At 34.2% G+C, this 21,229-nt stretch overlaps 1 protein-coding gene across 1 annotated transcript in view; it reads left to right on the top strand.

Moving 5' to 3' along the window:
* ZNF804A (zinc finger protein 804A) overlaps nt 1–21,229 on the top strand; it is a 250,909-nt gene that overhangs the window by 203,180 nt on the left and 26,500 nt on the right. Inside the window, exon 2 of the mRNA XM_045859580.1 lies at nt 16,694–16,837. Coding sequence (XP_045715536.1) covers nt 16,694–16,837 — 144 coding nt within the window. The remainder of the gene's footprint in view (nt 1–16,693; nt 16,838–21,229) is intronic.

Below are 21,229 nucleotides of genomic sequence, written 5' to 3'. Positions count from 1 at the left end.
TCCTAGCCTCTCTTCTCAATTATAATAAATAATCTTAATAACAGCATACCCCTTAGTGTGCCCATTCATTTTGTCAAGAAACTTACCTCCCTCTCCATCCTTCTGTCTTACGTGCTCTGCTAAGTCGCAACGCATTTGTCCCCTGACCTCATCAAGGGTTTTCAAGCCTCTGTGACTATTTATGTGGTGTTTCTTCTTGCTGGGAACCTGTTCAGACATTTCTTTTCTAGGGTAATTACTACTGCTTCTTTACAGCTCAGCTGTCACCTTTTCTAGACGCCTCCCTTGACCTCTAAGTGTTCCAAAGAATGCTGTGACATCTTTACCATGGCACTTCTGCCTCTAGGCTGACCACATCTATTTATGTATTTCTCACTATTTTTTTTATGTTACTCTATTCCAGGAAGCCTGATTGCTCCTTTTTGTAAACCAGAATCTAGAGTGGTGCTTGTTAAGCAGTAGGTCAAGTACAGGACTGCGTTGTCACCTCTGTGTCCTAAATAATCTTGCTTTGAGGTAACACATGACCTAATTTAGTCCCTGGATTATGTCATATTCTGTAGCTGCCCTTTGACTTATTTTAATTTTTGTTATGGTCCCATCAGATATAATAGCATATTTTCTTTGAGAAATAATATTCACTTAACATTTTGTGTTCAATACTCTTCTCATGAATCTTTTTTAGATTTCTGATTTTTCAGTCTATACCATGATATTTAAAAAGTTAAAATAATTTTCCGCACATACTGGTGCAATAAAAGATACAATACTCATAGTGATTCAGAGAGAGAGAGAGAGAGAGAGAATGATGGAATATTTCTACAGAAAATGTAATGCTCTATAATTTTATAAATTGGAAAAAACAAAAATTAATGGAGAAAATATTGTTCTGTGGTTCTTATTTAGTATTTACTTGTAAATTTTTACTTTATTTGAATGTCATCTTTTAAAAAGACTATGTATGAAAGCTCACTAAGCATAGTTTCCAAGATGTTCAGGTGTCTCTAAACTGTGGGGTGCCTGGCACATCGGCTCTGCCTTTCCCTGCAGTAACAGAGGCCTCCACGGTGGCTTCAGTCATAACAGGAGTTATTACTTAGTATGATCACCAGGGCCCTTGAGAGCCCTGGTGATGTATTTCTTTATCAATGGGATACTCATAACTGATTTAACTATATCACAGAACAGAGAAGCTAGAAATAGGCTGACCTATCTTTAACCAGTGACTCTATCATAGAGTAATTATGCCAAAAGAAAGAATATAGTGTCTAAAATTTAATATACATTTTTAAATATGCAGAAACATCTAATGCACAAGCTGGTGAGTTCATGAGATCATTGAGTAATGTTTTATAACCTAGGATATTCAATACATATAACTAATTCCATAGCAAAAAAATAATATTCTACTCCAAATAATAGATGCATAATCTTGAGAATTTCCATCTTGGAGTAACCATCCTTCATTAGTTCTCAGTGAAATCTGTTTTAAGAAAAAGTTGCCTGACTTTAGTAATTTACTTAAAAAAAAATAAAAAGCCTTAGAGAAAGGAATTCAAACCAACCTCTTCCATTAGGATTTGACATTCCTATGAACTTATATCTAGGTCTGCCTACACAGTGGTGAATGCACCTAATGAGAATTTTCATAATATTAAGATGGTCTCTTTGGAAAAATCTATTTAAACTTATTGTCTAATCCTATGATTTTCAACCAGTGTGCCACAGCAATTTTTAGAACATGTAATACTTTACTGTTTAGTCAGGGACACTGACCTTGTGTCTTTTATATTGTCAAATAAAAAAAATAGCAACAACCAACACAACAATAGCCATCCAGTGTGAATGAATAAAAATTATACCTATGTTTTGTCAGGCAAAAAAAAAATATGTACTTTTTTTTGTGTGCCATGGAATTACAGCAATTAGTTTATATGTACTGTGAGATGAAAAGTGTTGAAAATATTTTGTCTAATTTATAAATAAAGCTATATTTTTATGAAATTTATAAAATAAAATAAGACTTCAGGTTCAACTATTTCCTGGTATTCTTTGTACAAATTCATTTAAAATCAAACTTTTTGTTTCTAATTATTAGGAATTTAAATCAATTTCTAAATTAGAAAAAATCATTTGTAATTCAGGTATCAAATTCCAAAATCACAGAATAATTCTTTAAAATTCAAAATAAAAATATTTACTGATCCCTTTTTATGGCAAAAAAACTTAGCAATTAATTCTTCCTTCAACACACCCATATTTTGCTCTGTATAAGGTGCACCCACTTTTAGTGCTGCCTACGTATAATGCACATGGTTATTTTTCCCTCAAAAATTTTAGGCAAAAAATATGCATTATACACAGCAAAATATGTACATACACACACCACTACCACTACCATCGCACCACCACTTCACAAACCATTGTTTTCTAAAGGAATTCATTTCTCTTATTTATGTCTTATTCTGCTTTCTATCTTCTGAATCAGCATTCTTTTTCCCTAACATCTAGGAGCTTTTCTCTTCTCTAACCTTCTGTCATTCAAAAATAGGCCATAGTAAACTACTCTTTGGCCTTACACCTGATATATCACCACATCTCAATCATATTTCTAGCAGAATTTTATTAAAAATTGGGGAAATCATGTTGCAAGTGAACAATTGAAAATGCAATGAGTTTCACTCTTTCATAAAGGCTTTTCAGTTATCTTTGCCTCAATGATTTCCTCTCTGTACATATTTTCTCTTTGAATCCTGTCATCTAATAATCTTGGTGAAATTTCCACCCTATCTTCTTTGTATTTTTCCCATTTATTCCTCTATGTTTCTTTCCATGAGCTATAGAATCATGAAATTTCTCAGCTTCTTCAGGTAAAGCAATTCACCCCTGACTTCCTGGACCCTGGCTGGTTCCAGGGATGCAAAGGAAGGGGTAGAGGTTAAGATAGTTCTCCTTTTGCCACAGAGAACACATCACAGTATAGCCTCAGTAAATACTGCTCTTTTACTAAACAGAATTCCAATGCCATATTTTAACATGATATTCTCTTACTTTGATTAGTGCTTAATTAAAGCTTTATTTCATGAATGTTTTAAAATCATCGTACTGTTTCTATAACCTAATTAATGCCACTACAATTTAAGATGCACTATATTCATGGGTAAAACAATTTACAACGGTCAGGTAAAACTGCCATCTCTGGTCTACTCCTTAAGCTTAGTGTAGTTTTACTGTAGCATTTGCATAGTCTTACATAAACATTATTTAAAATGTTGTCTTCCTGAAATATGCAGTCTGGCTAAGAATCATATGTTTAAATTAATAGACAAGATTAAATGTTTTACATTATCATTATCATGTATTTAAATTTTCAGTAAGTTCATATTTTAACAAAAATGCTGCATTTTAAACTTCTAGTAGTTTCTTTTAAAATCTGTTTCATATATATAATATATATAGTTACATATATATATATAATATATATAATTTTCCCCTGTGTTAATTCTTATAGGCCACTGTTGATTCCCCTGATGGAGAAAACTGTCAGGGTTGGGGAGGGGTAGCTCAGAAAGAGCCAACTAAAGTCAGACTCACAATTACATGTACACAATCTCAGGGCAGTTATCCTAGCACTTCTAGTCTCCTTCTCATCATGTGTGAAATGGGGCTAATAATGTTCGCCCAAGGGTTAGAATTGTCAGGGTGAGATGATTTTGAGTGCAGTGCTCATTTTTGTCAGTCAGGACATGATAATGTACTGCCTTCCTCATTGTGTCTTCTCCACCCAGATGTTGGTTGCAAATTTTTCATGGTAAAATGCTTCTCTTTGCAAAATAATCCCTTTTCTTTTGGATACTTGAAACATATTATTATTTTCAAATGGGCTTTCCCTGCTGTGCTAACAATGTATCAAATGCACAGACTATCACTCCCACTTGGAGTTCAAGACAAAGCAGAATTAGCCGCAGGGCAAAGCCTGCTGGCACAAATGGGAGGGAGAGCAGGTCTCCACACATTGTTCCTCTTATTATGGAAACGGTAGCTGCATTATGATCTTTGCAGGTGTCGGAGAGCTCCTATGATGTGACACCTACAGTGCCAGGCTTGCTTTTTGAGAAAATATTTTCCAAAATTGCATAGAGGTAAAAGTTTTGAGAACTATTATTTTACCTTATTTTGTTCTCAGCAAGACATTTTCATTTTGTAGCCAGGAAATAAAAAGTTAAAAAAAGAAAGAAAGAAATGTATGACTTTACAAAGTAGTAGAACTCATCTAAAATAATTAGGAATCCATCTTTTTATTTTATATATAAATTACTCTTAGGTCCTCTCCATATCAGCCCTTTTCTATGTGAACATCTTTTTAAGCAATGAATCTTTTAGCAAATATGCAAAACTTACATCTTTCCTTCCCAAAATGCAGTAATATAAAATATACATATTTCTTTCTCATCTAATCCAAAATACCATCTTGGCCTCCAAGTAGCTCTAGAATTTAGTCACGGGTCATTTCAGTCCAAGTTACTACAGGAAAAATAGTGCCATCATTGCATGGGTGAACAAGCTACCTCGTACTTTGGTTATTACAATGTTTATTAGGTCCTTTCTGTTTCATTATATAATAACAACATAGCAGTTCTGAAGTTTTTAATCTGTTGTATAATGTTATTTTTAATATATGTAACAATGAAAGCAAAGAATAAGAATTGATTTATAAGAAACAATCAAATGAAAGTAAATCTGAGTAAAAGTCAGAAAATATTTAAGAGCTCATATCCAAGCTCTGGGGAATTTTTCTCATTAAAAAAATTGAGAACAATTTTGTAGATTCAACAGATTAGTCATTGCAGAAGTGAGTAGCTAATATCTTCCCCTACTAAAAGAAGATACTTGGAATATGTACTTTCTTGCCTCCCGATCACTCACCATTGTGGAAAAACTGGGCTCTGTTTCTATCACACCGCTGGAACTCTTCTCTTCCGTGTGCTCCATTTCATCAGTCACAACTTCCTGCCACGATGTCTCCAGACTTCCTGTGCCTTCCCATCATCTCTGCTCTGATTGTTCTTGTTACTGATGATATTGATTTTTCCCACCTGGAAAATATTGTTCAAACTAGTCCCTTTGCTTCCATTCTTAACTCCATTTCTATTTCATTTACTACCCAGGAGACATACCTGTTTCCTAAATGCAAGCCTGATAAATTTCCTTTCTTGATTAAAAATCTTTACTGACTTCCCCATCAGCTGTTATAGCATTCAGATTTCTTAGCATACTGTAGACACTGTCACAATCTAACCTCGGCCACACCTTCCTATGATTGTCACTAACAGTGATCCTTCATACTACACTGAAATACGCACAAAATTCCCTAGCCACACCCATCAGCTTTCAATTTTTCAAAAGTTTAATGTTTCATTCTTATATATAGTTACTTTTCCTGTAATATAAAGTCCACTGCACCATTTTTATACCTACTCACACTTATTCAGTTTTCAATGAATTAGGCATTATTTTGAAAGACTCCTCTGATTCCCTCCACTGAAGTATCTGCCTACAACTGTGCCCTTCTCATAGCCTTTGTTTAGAGATCTAAATGATTATAACATTTATATGTACCATATGAACAAAAGTTGGGTCTCTTTTGCATTTCCAACATAATGATGTTAGTAGAATACAGAAATATTTCATACATATATATTCCACTCTCTGAAACTGGTTTTGCTTATTATGCAAGGCAGATTTTCATACATCTCTGTACATTGTTTCTACTCCCCATTGCAAAATAAACCAATAAGTGAGCCATAACCTCATGTAGAATTGACAGTGTTAATTTATATTATAGTATTCCAAATTATCTTTTGGAAAATTATTATAGAAAGTGCATTATATTTTACACAGATACTTAGTGAACATTGTAAATATAAGCCTCTATGTCTCAGCAAACAAAAAAAGTGTATTTTTTGATACTTCAAACATATTTTTCTACCCAATCGAATAGTGCAGACCACCAAAAACAGGGTTGAAAACTATAACAACAAATGATCTGTAGAACCTCCAAAATTATAGTTACAGTTCCTTGATTCATTTATTGAACAAATATTTTTAAACCCTTCTTTGTTCTAGGTACTCTCCTAGGTATTGGGGATATGACAATGAAAATGAAGACCTTGCATTCATAAAACTTACAGTGATGAGAAAGACAATTCAGGGAGTGAGAAGCCTCATGGTGAAGGATGCTTCAGGAAAACTTCTGTTTCTGTAAGGGATCTCTCCAGAACCCACAGATCTCAGGGACATCGCACTCTGCTCTCCCTTTGAAGCTTCAGCTGTGGGCTCAGTCAGTTAGGCTGATATTCCTGTGCCCCGCCACACCTAACAACAGCTACCCTTTCCACACACACAGCCCTGGCCTCCACTTGGCCATATCTGGGTTCCCTTCCTGAGAGCTTTCTGCCAGCACTAGAGGCTGCTCCATCTTGAGCTTAAGAAACCCAAAGTTCCAGGTGTCAATGCCCTCTAGAAACTGCCATTAATTAATCCTTAAAGTAATCTGTTGCATAAATAGTGTAGCTCCCTTCCTTGTTAATACATAGCTAGGAAGTTTGGGCTTTCTACTAGATTCCAGAGTTCCCAGCATAAACCGGCTTCATTTACTTCTAGTTCCACCTCTTTACTTTAACCAGAGTCTTTATAGTTCAAGTGTTTTTATTTTTTAGACAACATATAATTAGTTTAGTTCATTTCAAAGTCATTCTGATGATCTTTGTCTTTATTTGGTATATTAGACTTTTCACATTTAAAGTGATTACTGATATAGTTGATGTAATAGCTACTATGTTTGTGCTTGCTTTTTGTTTAATTTGTTTTGTTTTTCTCCCCCTATTTTCTGCCTTCTCTGTTTTTAATTGAATGATATGTGATTTGATTTTTATCTCTACTCTATTGATTATACTTCTTTTCAGTGGATTTTAATAGTTGATCTAGAGTTTACAACATACACATTTACTAATTTAATTTCACCTTCACATAACACTAGACTATTTGACATGTAGTTCAGATACATAAGGTATCTAAGAAGAGTATTTCTGAAAGAGTATTTCTAATTCATTCTTCACATTTTTTTGACATGGTGGTGTTTCATTTTATTTCTCATATGTTATATAATCACCCGGTTTATTTTTAGTGTTCTTGTTTTCAACAAAGTTAACTTGGAGATTGATTAAAAACAAACACTATAGTGGTTACCAGATAGAAAGGAGGGTGGGAGGAGGATAATGAGGGGCAAGTGGGTCAAATACATGGTGACAGAAGGAGACTGGACTTGGCTTAATGCAACAATGCGATAGCAGATGATGCCTCATAGAAATGTGTACTTGAGACTCATAGACTGTTATTAACCACTGTTACCCAATAAATTTAATTTAAAAGAACATTATATATAATATTAGTAAAGAATATTTTATATATATGTATATATATATATATATATATATATATATATATATATATGCTCACTTTATTCATTCTCTTGCAGTTTTCCTGTGTAATTTTCTTCATAAAGAACTTTTACCATTTCTTGCATGATAGGCTTTTTGGTGATGAAATCACTCAGTTTTTGTTTATCTAAGAAAGTCTATTTCTACTTCACTTTTGAGGTATAATTTTGCTGGATATAAAATTCTAGGTTGGTGTTGTGGTTTTGTTTGTTTGTTTTTTGTTCCATCTTTCAACATTTTAAATATTTCGAACTATCTTTTCACTGTCTTCTGATTTGCATGGTTTCTGATGAAAAAACTGTTGTAATTCTCATTCTTTCTCGATAAGTACTCCTCTTTCTTTCCCTTTTAAAATTTGAATTCAAGATTGTCTTTGTCTTTGGTTTTCTGTTTTATACATATGATGTGGCTAGGTGTTTGTTGTATTTTTATTAAATCATTTTGATGTTACCTGAGGTACACACTCATACACACATTAGGCATTTGTTAATCAATTAAAAAATTACCCATTGTTAATTCAAATATTTCTTTCATTTTATTTCCTCTCTCTTCTCCTTCTGATACCCCAACTACACATTGTATTTTTTATATTATCCCACAGTTTTAAGATGTTCTTCTATTGTTTTCTTCCTTCCTTCCATTCTCTTTACATTTCAACTTGGTAAGATTATGTTGAAACAGCTTTCAGTTCATTAATTCTGTCCTCAGCTGTGCTGTGTCTCCTGATGAGTCCATTGAAGGAATTCTTCATTTCAGTTAAAATGCTTTGACTTCTATCATTTTCTTTTAATTATTTCTTACAATTTCTCTCTGTTTGCGTTACTCATCTGTTCTTGAATGTTGTCCACCTTATTCATTGGAGACATTCATGCATTAATTACAGTTATTTTAAATTCCTTCTCTGAAATGTCAATGTGTGTAATAGTTGAGACCAAGCTTCTCCCTAGTGCTCTTTTCTCTTCAAACTTGTTTTTATTTTCTTACCATTCAGAATGCTTTGTAATTTTTTTGTTGAAAACTGAGCATGTATAAAGTAATAGGAACTGAGATAAAAAGACCTTTAGTATATTTTTGTTCATCTGTCTAGGTGTTGGGCTTTGTCTAATGTTTTCTGTGGCTCTGTGTACAAGAGGCTTGATATTCCTCCAGGGTCCTTGATGGTGTATGCCCTTTTCACTTTGTGCTCCTGTGTAGACATTTTCACAGGAAGAATTGGAATTGTGAAACTATTTCAGCTCCAATGCACTCTTATACTGGAGCCTTACAGCTAGGTTCTAAAGTGTAGGGGAGAGAAAGCCCTCTATAAACTTCTGGTTGGATATCAACCTTGTAATGTGTCCATGTCTCAGTGCTACAACCGTCATGTGTTTCTATTGGGGTATAGCTTCATTTTTCCTATCCCCTCCAGGACCCTACTCCATTTTTCGGCTATAGAATTTTCACTCTATTCTCATGAAGCCATGATCCCTGTTAACAATGCTGCTCCCATGACACAAAGGGATTGTAGGAAAGGTGAGACACAAAGTTTGTAGGAAAAGTAAATTCTTTCCTTGGCTAAAATAAAGTCTTTGAATTGAGATGTGGAAATACTCTATCCCTAAGGAGTAGGCTTTAGTTGTAGAGGAGACTCTTGTTTTATTTTGTAATTTTTCTTTCCATGCAGCTTCTAGGGGTACAAGGAACTCTTTCCCAGATTATTAGCATGAGAATTTGGTGGGGTTCATGAAAGAAAAGCCTACACAAGTGTTTTGGGGTCCTTCTGAGTTATAGCCACCAAGAATTTATGTTTCACATGCTAGACCATGGTCAGTCTGTAGTGATTCATCAGCGTTAACACTAAAGAGTTCAGACCAGGTCATGGCTTCAGCAGTTTCTAGATAAAGTAAGAAGGTATCAGTTCCTATGTCTCCAAATGTGATTGTCTCTTCAGGTTCTGAAGTAATGTTTTACCCTGTGGCCTCTATTCAGTGACAGTCCAAGAAAAGGGATTGATTTTCACTTTTTATAGGTTGTTTTTTTGCTGTGAGTACAGCAGTGATGACTTCCAAGCTCTGTACCTATTCTCTCTTATGTCACCACTCTTCTACCAGTGCTTCCTGAGATCTCAAATAAATCACTTAAAACCAGTTCCTTATCTCAGTATCTGTTTATGGGGGAGCTCAACCTAGGATAACCAGTGAGACAATTCACTAGAGGACCTTCTAGATCTCTGCTACAATGGAGAGAGTAACAAATATCTATTAGGTCATTGTGTGCCTTCCTTCTACCTTTCAAACAAAAGGATCACTGTAAATTTAAGAGGTTTCTAATTGAAACAATTTTTCCAAATTAATGCAATTTGTGTATACACACACACACACACACACACACACACACACACACACACAAACATATATGTGAATGATTGGAATCCTGTATACCTTAGCTACTATTTAACTTTGAAAAACCTGATATACTTTTTTTCTTGTTTGCATTGAAAGTGCAATGCCTCACAGCCTTCTGTATGCACAAGAAGACTGCTTAGTGAAAATCTAACCTGATATTAATGCCATGTCCTTCAGATCTTTCCGAACATGAAAGGAAAAATCCAACTCAGTTTTCTTTCATATTCTTAAGTTGTACTAAATATAGAGTTAAATTAACCGGGGAGTCTAACAAGCACTAGTCACTGGCTAGGACTTCTTGTAAGATCCATGGAATAAAAAGATAAACACTTGCCTTTAAACACGCTTCCTTGTGATGATGAGTATAGTCCAGTGAGACGAGCAAGACTGGGCTCTGAGAGCTGAGGCTGGGGGCCAATCCTGCTTTTATGTGAACAGATTCCAAGGGGAGACACCATGTCCACTCATTGATGCAGTGGTTTTCAGCTAAATGATCATGGAACAGAATAAAACTTTACGAATGAACTCTCTTGCCTTGGTACTAATTCTGAAAGAAATGACCAAGCCTGAGAACCAAGTTTTCTTGCTCCAATTCTTGTAAATGTGCATATTAAGATAAACTTGGCCCTTGCTGTGAGCCTGCACTTGGTTTAGCTCACCAGGTTTGGATGATGGTGTAGATGAGTTTGCATTTCTGTGCACTCCTTTAAAAATCTTTACTTTTAAATGTACATTTTATTATAATTCTGTTCAATACATCTGTGACTTTTAATAAAATGTGACTTTGTAACTTTCCCTTTAGTTGTCCCTTACATATTGCTCAAAATCATCTTGTTATATATTCTTTAGCCTTTGAGATCGTAACATTTACGATCTCAATATATATATATATTATATATATATATATTATATATATATATATATATATATATTCTGGTAATAACAATATTATATATATATATATGGTAATAACACAATGTTTTATGACTGAGAAATGGTTGTCCTCTTGCCTACTAGGGAAGAATTTAAACCACATAAAACTAGCATCAGTTTTCCACAAACCTTCTTTTGTACTCCTTCTCTTCCTTATTGTTAACATAGGACTCCACTGCCCAAAGTTGTCTTATAACTGTTTTCTCCCTGAATAAACTTTATTTTTCTTACATTAAGAAGATAAAGGGGGGAGAGAAGGCAGAGAATAAAAAGTGTCTCTCTGCTAGAAGCATGGTAAGGGAAGTCATTTTTAAAGAAATAGCATTTTAGTACAGTTTTGCTAAAATGTTTCTTGCAAACATCTGATGTAAGAATATTACAGGGAGAGTAAATAACCAGTTCAAGAGTCAAAGAGGGTGTACAGTTAATATGGCTTTGGAGGCATTAAGGAAATAAGGTGCCTAAAGCAAAGTGAGATAAAGGAAAGAGAATGATAGGAGATGATGGCCGTTAGCCAGGTACCAGGTAGAGTGGGAATTGCAGGTCTATTGTATGCACACTTATTCTAATAATGGTAGGAGACTTCTAGAGATTTTTGAACTAAAGAATAATATAATTTTACACTATTCTAGAAGATGTAGCTTGTCAGCAAGACATTATAGTAAACATGAAAACACTTATCATAGCCATTTCTTCTTAAAGTCAGGACCAGGATAAAGGTTTCTGTGCAAGGAATTTATTTGGGAAGTAATCCAGGAAGCAGAAATGAAGTTCCAAAAAAGTAGAAAATGTAAGCAAGGAAAACTAATTTAAGGATAAATATTAGTCACTATAACAAGTAACTGGTGCTCCAACCCCCTGGGACGACTGTCTGTGGAATCTAAGGATGTTGTCTCAGAAAATGTCTGCCTGATAGATAAAAGACAAAATATGTGACCTTGAGGTCGTATCCTCCTTTTAAAGAAAACTTACATGGTACTAATTCCTCAGCACTTCAGTGGCTTGTGAATTTCTTAGTGCTGAGTGGGATCCCATATGCTCTGGTACCATGTGTCAGAGAAGCCCCTAGATGGGAAAGGAAAAGAGTGTCAGCACAAACTGGAGCAAAAGGCGGTAGGTGGTTATCATACACGTGCTGCTGTGGAGACTGTTTCAGAACCAATCACTGAAATAGTGACTGGCACAAAGGATGGGGCCCAGATGTGCGCTCTTTTACTGGAAATGTAGGGTATGGATCTCGAAATGAAATGTCCTCTGTCTGGGCATTCTTCTAAAAGAGAACAGTTTTGCCCTCTCTCCTTTGATCACTCTTTTTACTACAATCAAAACTTAACAACATTTTTTTTGCATTCCCTCTTTAAAGAACCTCTAATAAAATTTAGCCTACAAATAAATAACAAAGATGCTTTTATTCTTTCTGCAGAAATAACAGCGAGAGAGAGAGAGATTTTCCAATGTATTTTGTGATAATTGCATACAAATTGTTACTTTTAGCATTGAAAATTATTATATATTAACATTACCTCATCTATTTATAGCTTTGCAACTCTAACACTTTAAATAGTTTCTAGCAGAAAGATCAGAATGTAATGTACATTATAACTTCTAGTTAGCAATGATAATTTGTATATGGTGTAACTTGGTAGTAGCTCTAAAGTTGTTCTCCAAATGACTGGGCAGCACAAGCCCAGGCATGAGCACAACTATTGTAATAGTACTGTACATCTTGTGCTGCTAGTTTCTGTTCTGTTTGTATTTCATATATGTGCAGAAGAAAAGGTGTTAATATTGTCTATTTTTTTCCTGTTGAGTGTCAATGCTGCATTGTATTAAAAGCTCTGGAGATACAGCTGTGAAGAGAATAGGTACAAATCCCTGCCCTCATGGAGCTCACACTCCTTAGGGAAGGTTATTCAAGGGCACCAAGTTAGGAATGCCTTTTATGCAAGGCTGAATATCATTTCCTACCATATATTATACTAAAGCCACAATAAGAGGCATCATTTTGAAATATTGCTCTCCCTTCAAAGTCCTAATTTGGTACTATTTCTTTTTTGATGTGGGCTGGATTGAGTGACCCTGAAATTGTGGATAAACCAATATTTTTTTTATGTTTCAGTTTTCTGATCTGCAAAAAAAAATTGCACTGCACAATTCTAATGCTTTATATTGAAAAATTCTTGACTTGGTGACTTTGGAGTTGTATGCTGCTTTCCTGGAAGTAAGAATTCAAACTTGACCTCTTATAAATGTGTGTAAAATGTGATGGGTTTGGATAGTCTGATTAGTCACAGGCAGCTTTCCCTTTTTCCTTCACTTTTTGCCATCCCACTCAGTGAGACATTAGAGAAATTTTGTGTACATAGTTGACAAAATGGTTTTGCCAGATAGAGAGGGGGTGGCATTTGGGGTTGACATATATGAGCATCTGTGCTCCTCTTTCATCTTGTTCAGATGTGTTTCTTACTTTCTGCAGTGGGGTGGCTATGTAGAGTATGTATGTATTTCTGTGCTTTATAATGTCGGTCAGTGCCTCTTCCAATATTATCCACAAGGGGAAGGAGAGAAGCCAAGGGACATTGGGCATGTCAGTCTAGTGAGGGATGATTTTGTTTACATACATTTTAAAAAATGTGTAATCAGCTCTGGCTGATGTGGTTCAGTGGATTGAGTGCCGGCCTATGAACCAAAGTGTCGCTGGTTCGATTCCCAGTCAGGGCGTATGCCTGGGTTGCAGGCCAGGTGCTGAGTTGGGGCATGTAAGAGGCAACCACACATTGATGTTTCTCTCCCTCCATTTCTCCCTCCCTTTCTCTAAAAATAAATAAAAAAAAACTTAAAAAAGTACAGTGGAGGACAATACATTTAACTCTTTTGCCTTATGATTCATGTATAATAACCAGTCCTTTTAACCACTAACACTTTTTAGAATAGAGCCCTGACTCCTTATTGCTATTCATATCAACTTGAAAGTTCTAACCTACACATGTTTTTTACTGTGTAATCTACTACAATCTAAGCTTCCACTAGGCTATGTTTCTTTTAATATTTTAGAAAAAAATATAGAGGTAAAGAGCAAGAACAAGAGAACAAACAAATGTCAAAATGTTAACAGTGAGTTTAAGTGAAATTGTATGTTTATTGTCATATTTTTAAATATTTCTGGTCTTCTGAACTTTTTTTTCAAAATGTGAAGTATAATTTATTTTTTTCTGGGAAAATAAAGTTTAATAAGGAATACAACAAAAATAGGGAAGACCTATGGAATAAAAGAGATTAAGAAACTTCAGATGATGGTAATGACTCTCATTATTTGAATACTGTTTTGAACAGACTACTTTAAAATATTACATAATTGTATTTATTTGAATATACTACCTGGATTTCTTTTTTTTTAATTTTATTTAAATTGTTTTTGCAGTACAATTTTCTACCTGGATTTTTTATGATAGCAAGGGATGGTGAAAGTTCCTTTTGTTTGTTTAGGTATAATAATGGTTTATAGATTTTGTGATGTGTTTTAAAAGTTCTGTTTTAAAGAGACATACTGAAAGATTTATAGATAACTTGAGAATTTCCTTAAAAGTTATCTGGGTCAGGGGAGGGTATGAGATAGACTAGGATGAGATAAAACAATATTGGCCTGGAGCTGATAGTTGTTGAACCTGAGTGGTTATTACACTGTTCTCTCTACTTTCATGTGTTTAAAAGTTTAAATGTAAGGAAATGCTATGGAGCAGATTATTCAGCTTAAACACCTGTAAAATGAGGAAGGTGTCTAGAATAAGCATCACCATATTCTAGTCAGGAGTAAATGAGTAAATGCATCCAAACTCTTGCTCGGTGACTGACCCTAAACAAGCCCTGAATAAACGTTAGCCATTATTTTCAGATTTGTTTTTCTTTTCAAATTTAGGATGAGGCTAATATTTATGGAGAATGTACTTTACCTAAAAATGTCAATTTGCTTTACTGGAAGATTGGCCCAGGAAACAGTTATTGCTTCTCTAGAGGGGTATCAATCTCAGGAAGAAAATAAACTTATAGCATAATAAGCAATAACCAATTATTTAAAGACAGGATGTACCTTAACTTTATAATCAATGGGGAAAATTGACAAGTTGAGAAGAAATTGCTATTTAAAACTATTGCTTGGAGAACTAATTCAGCTTTGAAGAAAAACTTGTTGCCGTTATTACTCATATTAGCTGGAATGTTATCTTTGCTTTGCACATTTTAGCCATGAAATCTCAATACTTAATTTTTGTTTTGTTTATATTGGCTAATCCACAAAATAATATTTTGAAGGTTTTATAGAATTTAGTAAGCAGTTTAATGTATGTGACTTATTTTCATATCAACCTTTTTAATATATTAAAAATCATCAAAAATAGAAAATATTTCACAAATCTGCTAAAAATTGTCAATTAATTATGGAAATTGATGGGATCATGTAACAATCTCAGTGATTTTGCATTTTATTACCTCATTATGCAGTTGATCAAATTAGTAAAACAGAACAATAGATCACTGTCTTTAAGTTGAGAATGTGGGTGATGCGTTTATAGATTATGGCAAATGTAACCACTACTATGTACAGTTTATTACTACAAGGCATACTACAAGGTCTACAAACAAACCATGATGAAGATTATGTTATGGGATGTGTACAAATATAGTACAATAATGTCAGGTAAGTATTTATCACTCATTGACTTAGAGTTAGTAAACCACTTTTAAATTTTGTAGAAGTAACTTACACATTCAAATTATGAGTCATTTCTAGCCTCCATATTTGGTAAAAGGACAATTGTCATTGTCAGAGAGAACTATATTATTTCATCTCCACACCCAAGAGTCTAAGACAGTGTCTTATAGTAGCATATAAGAGGTCTGGGTATGCAGAGTTATTTTGGATTTTATAGGTGGTGAGTATGAGAGAATATGTAAATTAGAAGCATAACATATTCTATAGTAGGGATTGAAGTTTAGGACTTCTGCTTATCAACACTCCAGTGCAAGATTTGGACAGTGCTTCAACCTGTAAAATTTATTCATGTTTGGCAACATTAAATTTTAGGGAAGCATGAAATATCAAGCATGTTTAGATTTAAGAAAACCTAAAAGCTATAGTCAAACATTTTGCTATTTTATGTTTTGTAAATGAAAGCTACATTTGTCCTCTTTTCCAGAGTTTGATTACACTACATCTACCTTTATTTATGATGAAAGCAGTCTGCTTATACAGTTTAATCTTTTGCAGTTTAGGTAAAGAACTTGTAGAAAAGAACCTTATTTTTTCACAGCTAGAGAATATTTGAAAGTTCAGCCTAAATTGTGACAATCAAGATGAAAACAGTCAAATGAAATCTAGTTGTAATGAATATGTTACTATATAGACATTTAAGGAACTGAACAAGCCAACAAAAGTGCCAGACTTGAATATTGATGTACCCATGTGGGCTTTGTCTAAGAAGACATGTTTTAGATTTGTTCAGAGCTTACAAGTTTTATGTTAACTAAACTATTGACAGAAACTGACAGTTGAATCAACATACCTATATAATTTGCATTTTTTCTATGCTATTATAACATAGTCACTTGTTCACATAAGGGCTTCTATACCTTTCTATGGCTTGTCTTTTTCGTGATAGCTCTTCTATATTTTTCATCACTTATTATGGCTGCTTCCGTTAGTCTTTTGTTTTCTTTAACTCATAATTTATTTTAATTTGGTTTATCGGTATTTGCTTCATTGTGCTGGTTGCCTGTCAGTTCTGTTTCTGACTCTAATGATCATACTGGTTGACAACCATCAGAAGAAAGTACACTCTGGGGAGAGCTAACTGCGTCCTTATTTGAAATTTTATTTTTAAGGATTATGCGGAGAAGGAGAACACAATAGCGAAAGCTCTAGAAGATCTGAAGGCCAATTTTTACTGTGAACTCTGTGACAAGCAGTATTATAAGCATCAAGAGTTTGACAATCACATTAATTCATATGACCATGCTCACAAACAGGTAAGTAAGAAATGTCTAAAAAATATTGTATCTCTGAACTTTTGTAATAATATGAATTGTGTAGACTGTGTGAATAAGATATTTTTATTTATTTTTTCTTTGTTATACATTTATTATGATATTCTGGGATGATCTAATGACAGCAAAAGACAATATAGTAATCTACCTTTTTTTTAAGATTTTATTTATTTATTTTTAGAGAGGGAAGGAAGGGAGAAAGAGAGAGAAAGAGAGAAACATCACTATGTGGTTACTCGGGACCGTGGCCTGCAACCCAGGCATGTGCCCTGACTTGGAATCGAACCTGCAATGCTTTGGTTAGCAGCCCATGCTCAATCCAGACAATTTCTTTTTTTTTAAACACCAAATGTAAAATCTGCAAAGAGCAATACAAAGAAATACCATCCAGTTGTCTCTTAGTGATTGACAGCATTTTGAAAATTATAGTCTATAGGTTGTGATCTAAATATCTTCAAATTTATAAATTTTTAAATATTTTGAACTAATGATATTTATCAAATTTATCTATAATTCTTTACATAAAGCATTTGCCATTTTAACTACTATAAATCATGAAAGAAAAAGTTCAGGGATGGTAAAAATAATCAAGGATATTGGATAAAGTACTTAATATGTGTATAATTTAGTTTATTTTAATATTATTTCATTTTCCTATCAATGATAAATCCAAGAATGATTTTTTCAGGATTCTGCACAAATGAGTTTGAACTAGTGAAGATGTCAGAAGAGAAGTTGATAACACAGACTCCTCTTTCTCATGCACTTTCCATCCATCACGGCCACTTCTGTGTTGGCAGCACTCTGGTTTGATACAGCAGTCTAGCGGTCTTAATTATCATCAATTTACATACACTTTCCTTTTAACTAGCACTCACAAATGTCATCCACGTATCATTTCAGTTGGCATTAAGAAGAGATACATATTTAACCCATAGACTTATAGTAACTTTCCATTAATGTTAGAGTTATCTGGCATAAGTAAGAAACAGGAGGGAGAAATGATCACAGTAAGCACTTATGAACCAGTTGTATATGTTTTCTTATGCTGTGTTCCTTTCATTCTCTCATACCAACAAAACTGTGCTTAGGGAGGGTGCTGTAGGGAAAAGCCTTCATTCACACACACCACTAATTAGTGCACACTAAAAAAGCCGTCCTTGCCTTTCTTTTTCCTGGTAGTAGTTCCACTGGCACATCAGTGAAAGGGAAGGTTTTGGTGAAATAGTGTTTATTTTCTTACTTAAAGGCATACATATGCATACACTGTGGATTGATTTGAACATTAAAATCCATCAGGAAATAGTATGGATTTCATTCTGCAATTCCTGGCATTTGTTTGATAAAGTGATTCTGGAATGTTTTTCTCTATGTGGTCCAACTCAGAGAGTTGTTCCTCTGATTTTTTTCTAATTACCCCAAAACACAAGATATGTTATTACACATTTATTACACTGTATAAATCAGGTATTTGGAAATATGTGTGTTTGTATCAGTGTTTTAAGAATATCTTACCAACTATTAATATTCTTTGTTTCACCCTGATCTGTGTGGATCAGTTGGTTGGGCATCGTCCCACGAAGCAAAAGGTCACAGGTTTGATTCCCGTTCATATACCTGAGTTGTGGGTTCTGTCTGCTGTCGGAGTACATAGGAGAGGCAACTGACTGATGTTTCTCCCCCTCTCTTTCTTCTTCCCTTTCCCTCTCTCTAAAATAAATAAATGGAATATTTTAAAAATGTCTTTTGTTTCACCCAGTCATAGGTGCTACAAGATTAAACTCACTTAGATTATCACGAGAACCATTCTAGTTCCATTTTCTTAGTGACATTAGGATACTGTATACTATCCACAGATAAGCTAGAGAAATTCAGGCAGAATTTATGTTGTTATGTTGAAATCCAGAGGGTCACTTTTGATAAGACCTGGGGGCATCAGACCCTAGGGACAGATACACTATCTAAATCACTGTGAACTCTGCTAGACAGCAGTCTTAACTGATTATTTTAACAGGAGACTGTGTTATAGTAACTGAAAATATTTAAAATCATATACTTAGCATATACACTTTGACACTATACAAACATACATGTCTATGTGTATTTGAACACATTTGAAGAGTCAGGATACTAGAACACCTCAGACAGGTCTCATCCTAAACTTCTGGCATGGGAGAAGCTTTTCTTTCTTTTTTTTTTTCTCCCCCCAATTTTGTTCTATATTGAATCAGGTGTACAGCTTAGTGACTAAATAATCATATACTTTACATAGTGTTCCCCTCAATATTCACAGTGCCCAACCAACCCCATATGTTGTTACTGCAATATTATTGACTATACTCCCTATGCTTTACTTTACATCTCTGTGACCATTTTGTAACTACTAATTTGTGCTTCTAATACCCTCACCTCCTTCATACAGTCCCCATCCTCCGTCCTCTCTGGCAACCATTAGTCCAGTCTCTGTACTTTTCATCTTGGTCTTCCCAGGGCTCCAAGTGTGCATGCACAGACAGAGGGTTTGGACTAAGGGAATTTTATTAGCCTCTCTGGTTCTAAAATTCAAGAATTCTATATCATCAAATATAATATATAGTTAGGGCCTCTATGTTCATCCATAAGTAATATTTACTTCATTCTCAATTCCATATTTTTATGTGCTTCTTTCATATAGAAAAATTAGAATAGTTTCCAGTTACCATTCTGAATTCTATTCATTGACCTTTCTGAATTCTGAATTCTGTATCATTCTGAATTCTAGTCATTGATATATATATATATATATATATATATATATTTAAATGGGAAGTTTAGCATCAATTAAAAGAAAAGGTTTTCTGCTGAACCCTTTCACTTGTTCATCTGCCCTCAAGTAGAGCCATACTGTGCCTGTCCTCTCACATGGCCACCTATGGCAATTCAGAGTTATTTTCACACTGAAGAGATTTGTCACACTGATGCTGTGAGGAGATAGAAAAGGGAATGATCACCTTATTTCTGTTACCCCTCAAACATTTTGATTTTTGTTTTAGAGGTTTCAGTGTGGCTGAAATATCTCCAAAAGGCACAAAAGTGACCTTCACCCAGCAAGTCAAGATTTAGTGTTTTAGGCATGCTGTTTTGTTCTGCTCCAGAGGAAGTCACGGTCAGGCTGGTAGATGAAATCTGCTGTTTCTGTAGGGACTGGTATCACCATACAAGTGGGGCAGTCTTTCCTCAAATGTGAATGTATCCTAATAATTGAAGTTTATGTTCACTAATATGATACTTGAGAAAGGAATCACTTCTTGATATTTGGGCATAAATTTTCATCTGCAAGAAAATATTTGAAGGTTAATAATAAAATATTAGATACAGATAAAACTGCATGATTTAATCCATTTCAAACATCCCTGAGGTTTTTCTTGTGATATGCCATTCAGCCTAATTGTATTCTTATTATTTTTATTGCAAACACACCATGATTTGTTTACTATTCTCTTGTCATTAGACTTTAAAGCACTCTTTTTTCTCATAAATAAAAAGACAGTGGACATTGGTTTGGGTATGCTTATCACAGGTCCTTATGAATGGAAATCCTAGATCAAAGAGCATGAACTTTTATAGTTTTTGATAACAAAACTCCAAATGTAGATAAGCTTAAATTGTTTCTTAGAGGTAATATATTATTTTGAAAACAACTTTAGGATCAAAACAAGGGAAGAACACAATTTTCTCATACAGAGCCTCCCTGGTTCCCCAAAATGTGACTGCTGCAAAAGAAGCATACATACCTGTCTAGATAATTACAGAACCCCATTGCATGGACATTTCAACTCAAAGCCATGATTTCACAGAATTAAGCTGAGGGTTTTGTTTGCTCTTGAATTTGTTACATTGACGGCTGTCTACAGAGTCAATCAATCTTTAGGAAAGGTAGAAACTGCCACAACTTTAAATAGAGGTCTGCACTCTATGTTACCTAATTATGCCAAAAAGCATTTAAATAATAGACTACAGTGCAGAAATCCACCTAACATGTAAATTATGCATTAGAAGCCAATAAAAAATTCCCTCCACACCTTTGTATTTGTTACCACCAAAATTTTCATTTCTTTAAAACAACAGAACAATCACTATAAGGAAACCATTTTGAGCCCAACTGGTATATCTTTATTTATTTTGTAATGATTATTTATTTACTCTTGGCAGTGTAGGGTGGAACAAAAGTAAGTTTACAGTTGTTCACAAGAAAAATAATACAATAATTAATAAATTATATTATGAGAATAAACTGTTTCACATACTCTCAACTGTAAACCTGCTTTTGCCCCACCCTGTATATTCTTCCTGTATGTCACAAAATGACTTGGTTGGTGGCATCAATAAAATTGT

The sequence above is a fragment of the Phyllostomus hastatus genome, unplaced genomic scaffold, assembly GCF_019186645.2.
Source record: "Phyllostomus hastatus isolate PE091 unplaced genomic scaffold, TTU_PhHast_1.1 phas_contig_1, whole genome shotgun sequence".
Lineage (NCBI taxonomy): Eukaryota > Metazoa > Chordata > Mammalia > Chiroptera > Phyllostomidae > Phyllostomus > Phyllostomus hastatus.
Note: the sequence above shows the minus strand (reverse complement) of the source record. Positions and strands in the feature narration are given on the sequence as shown.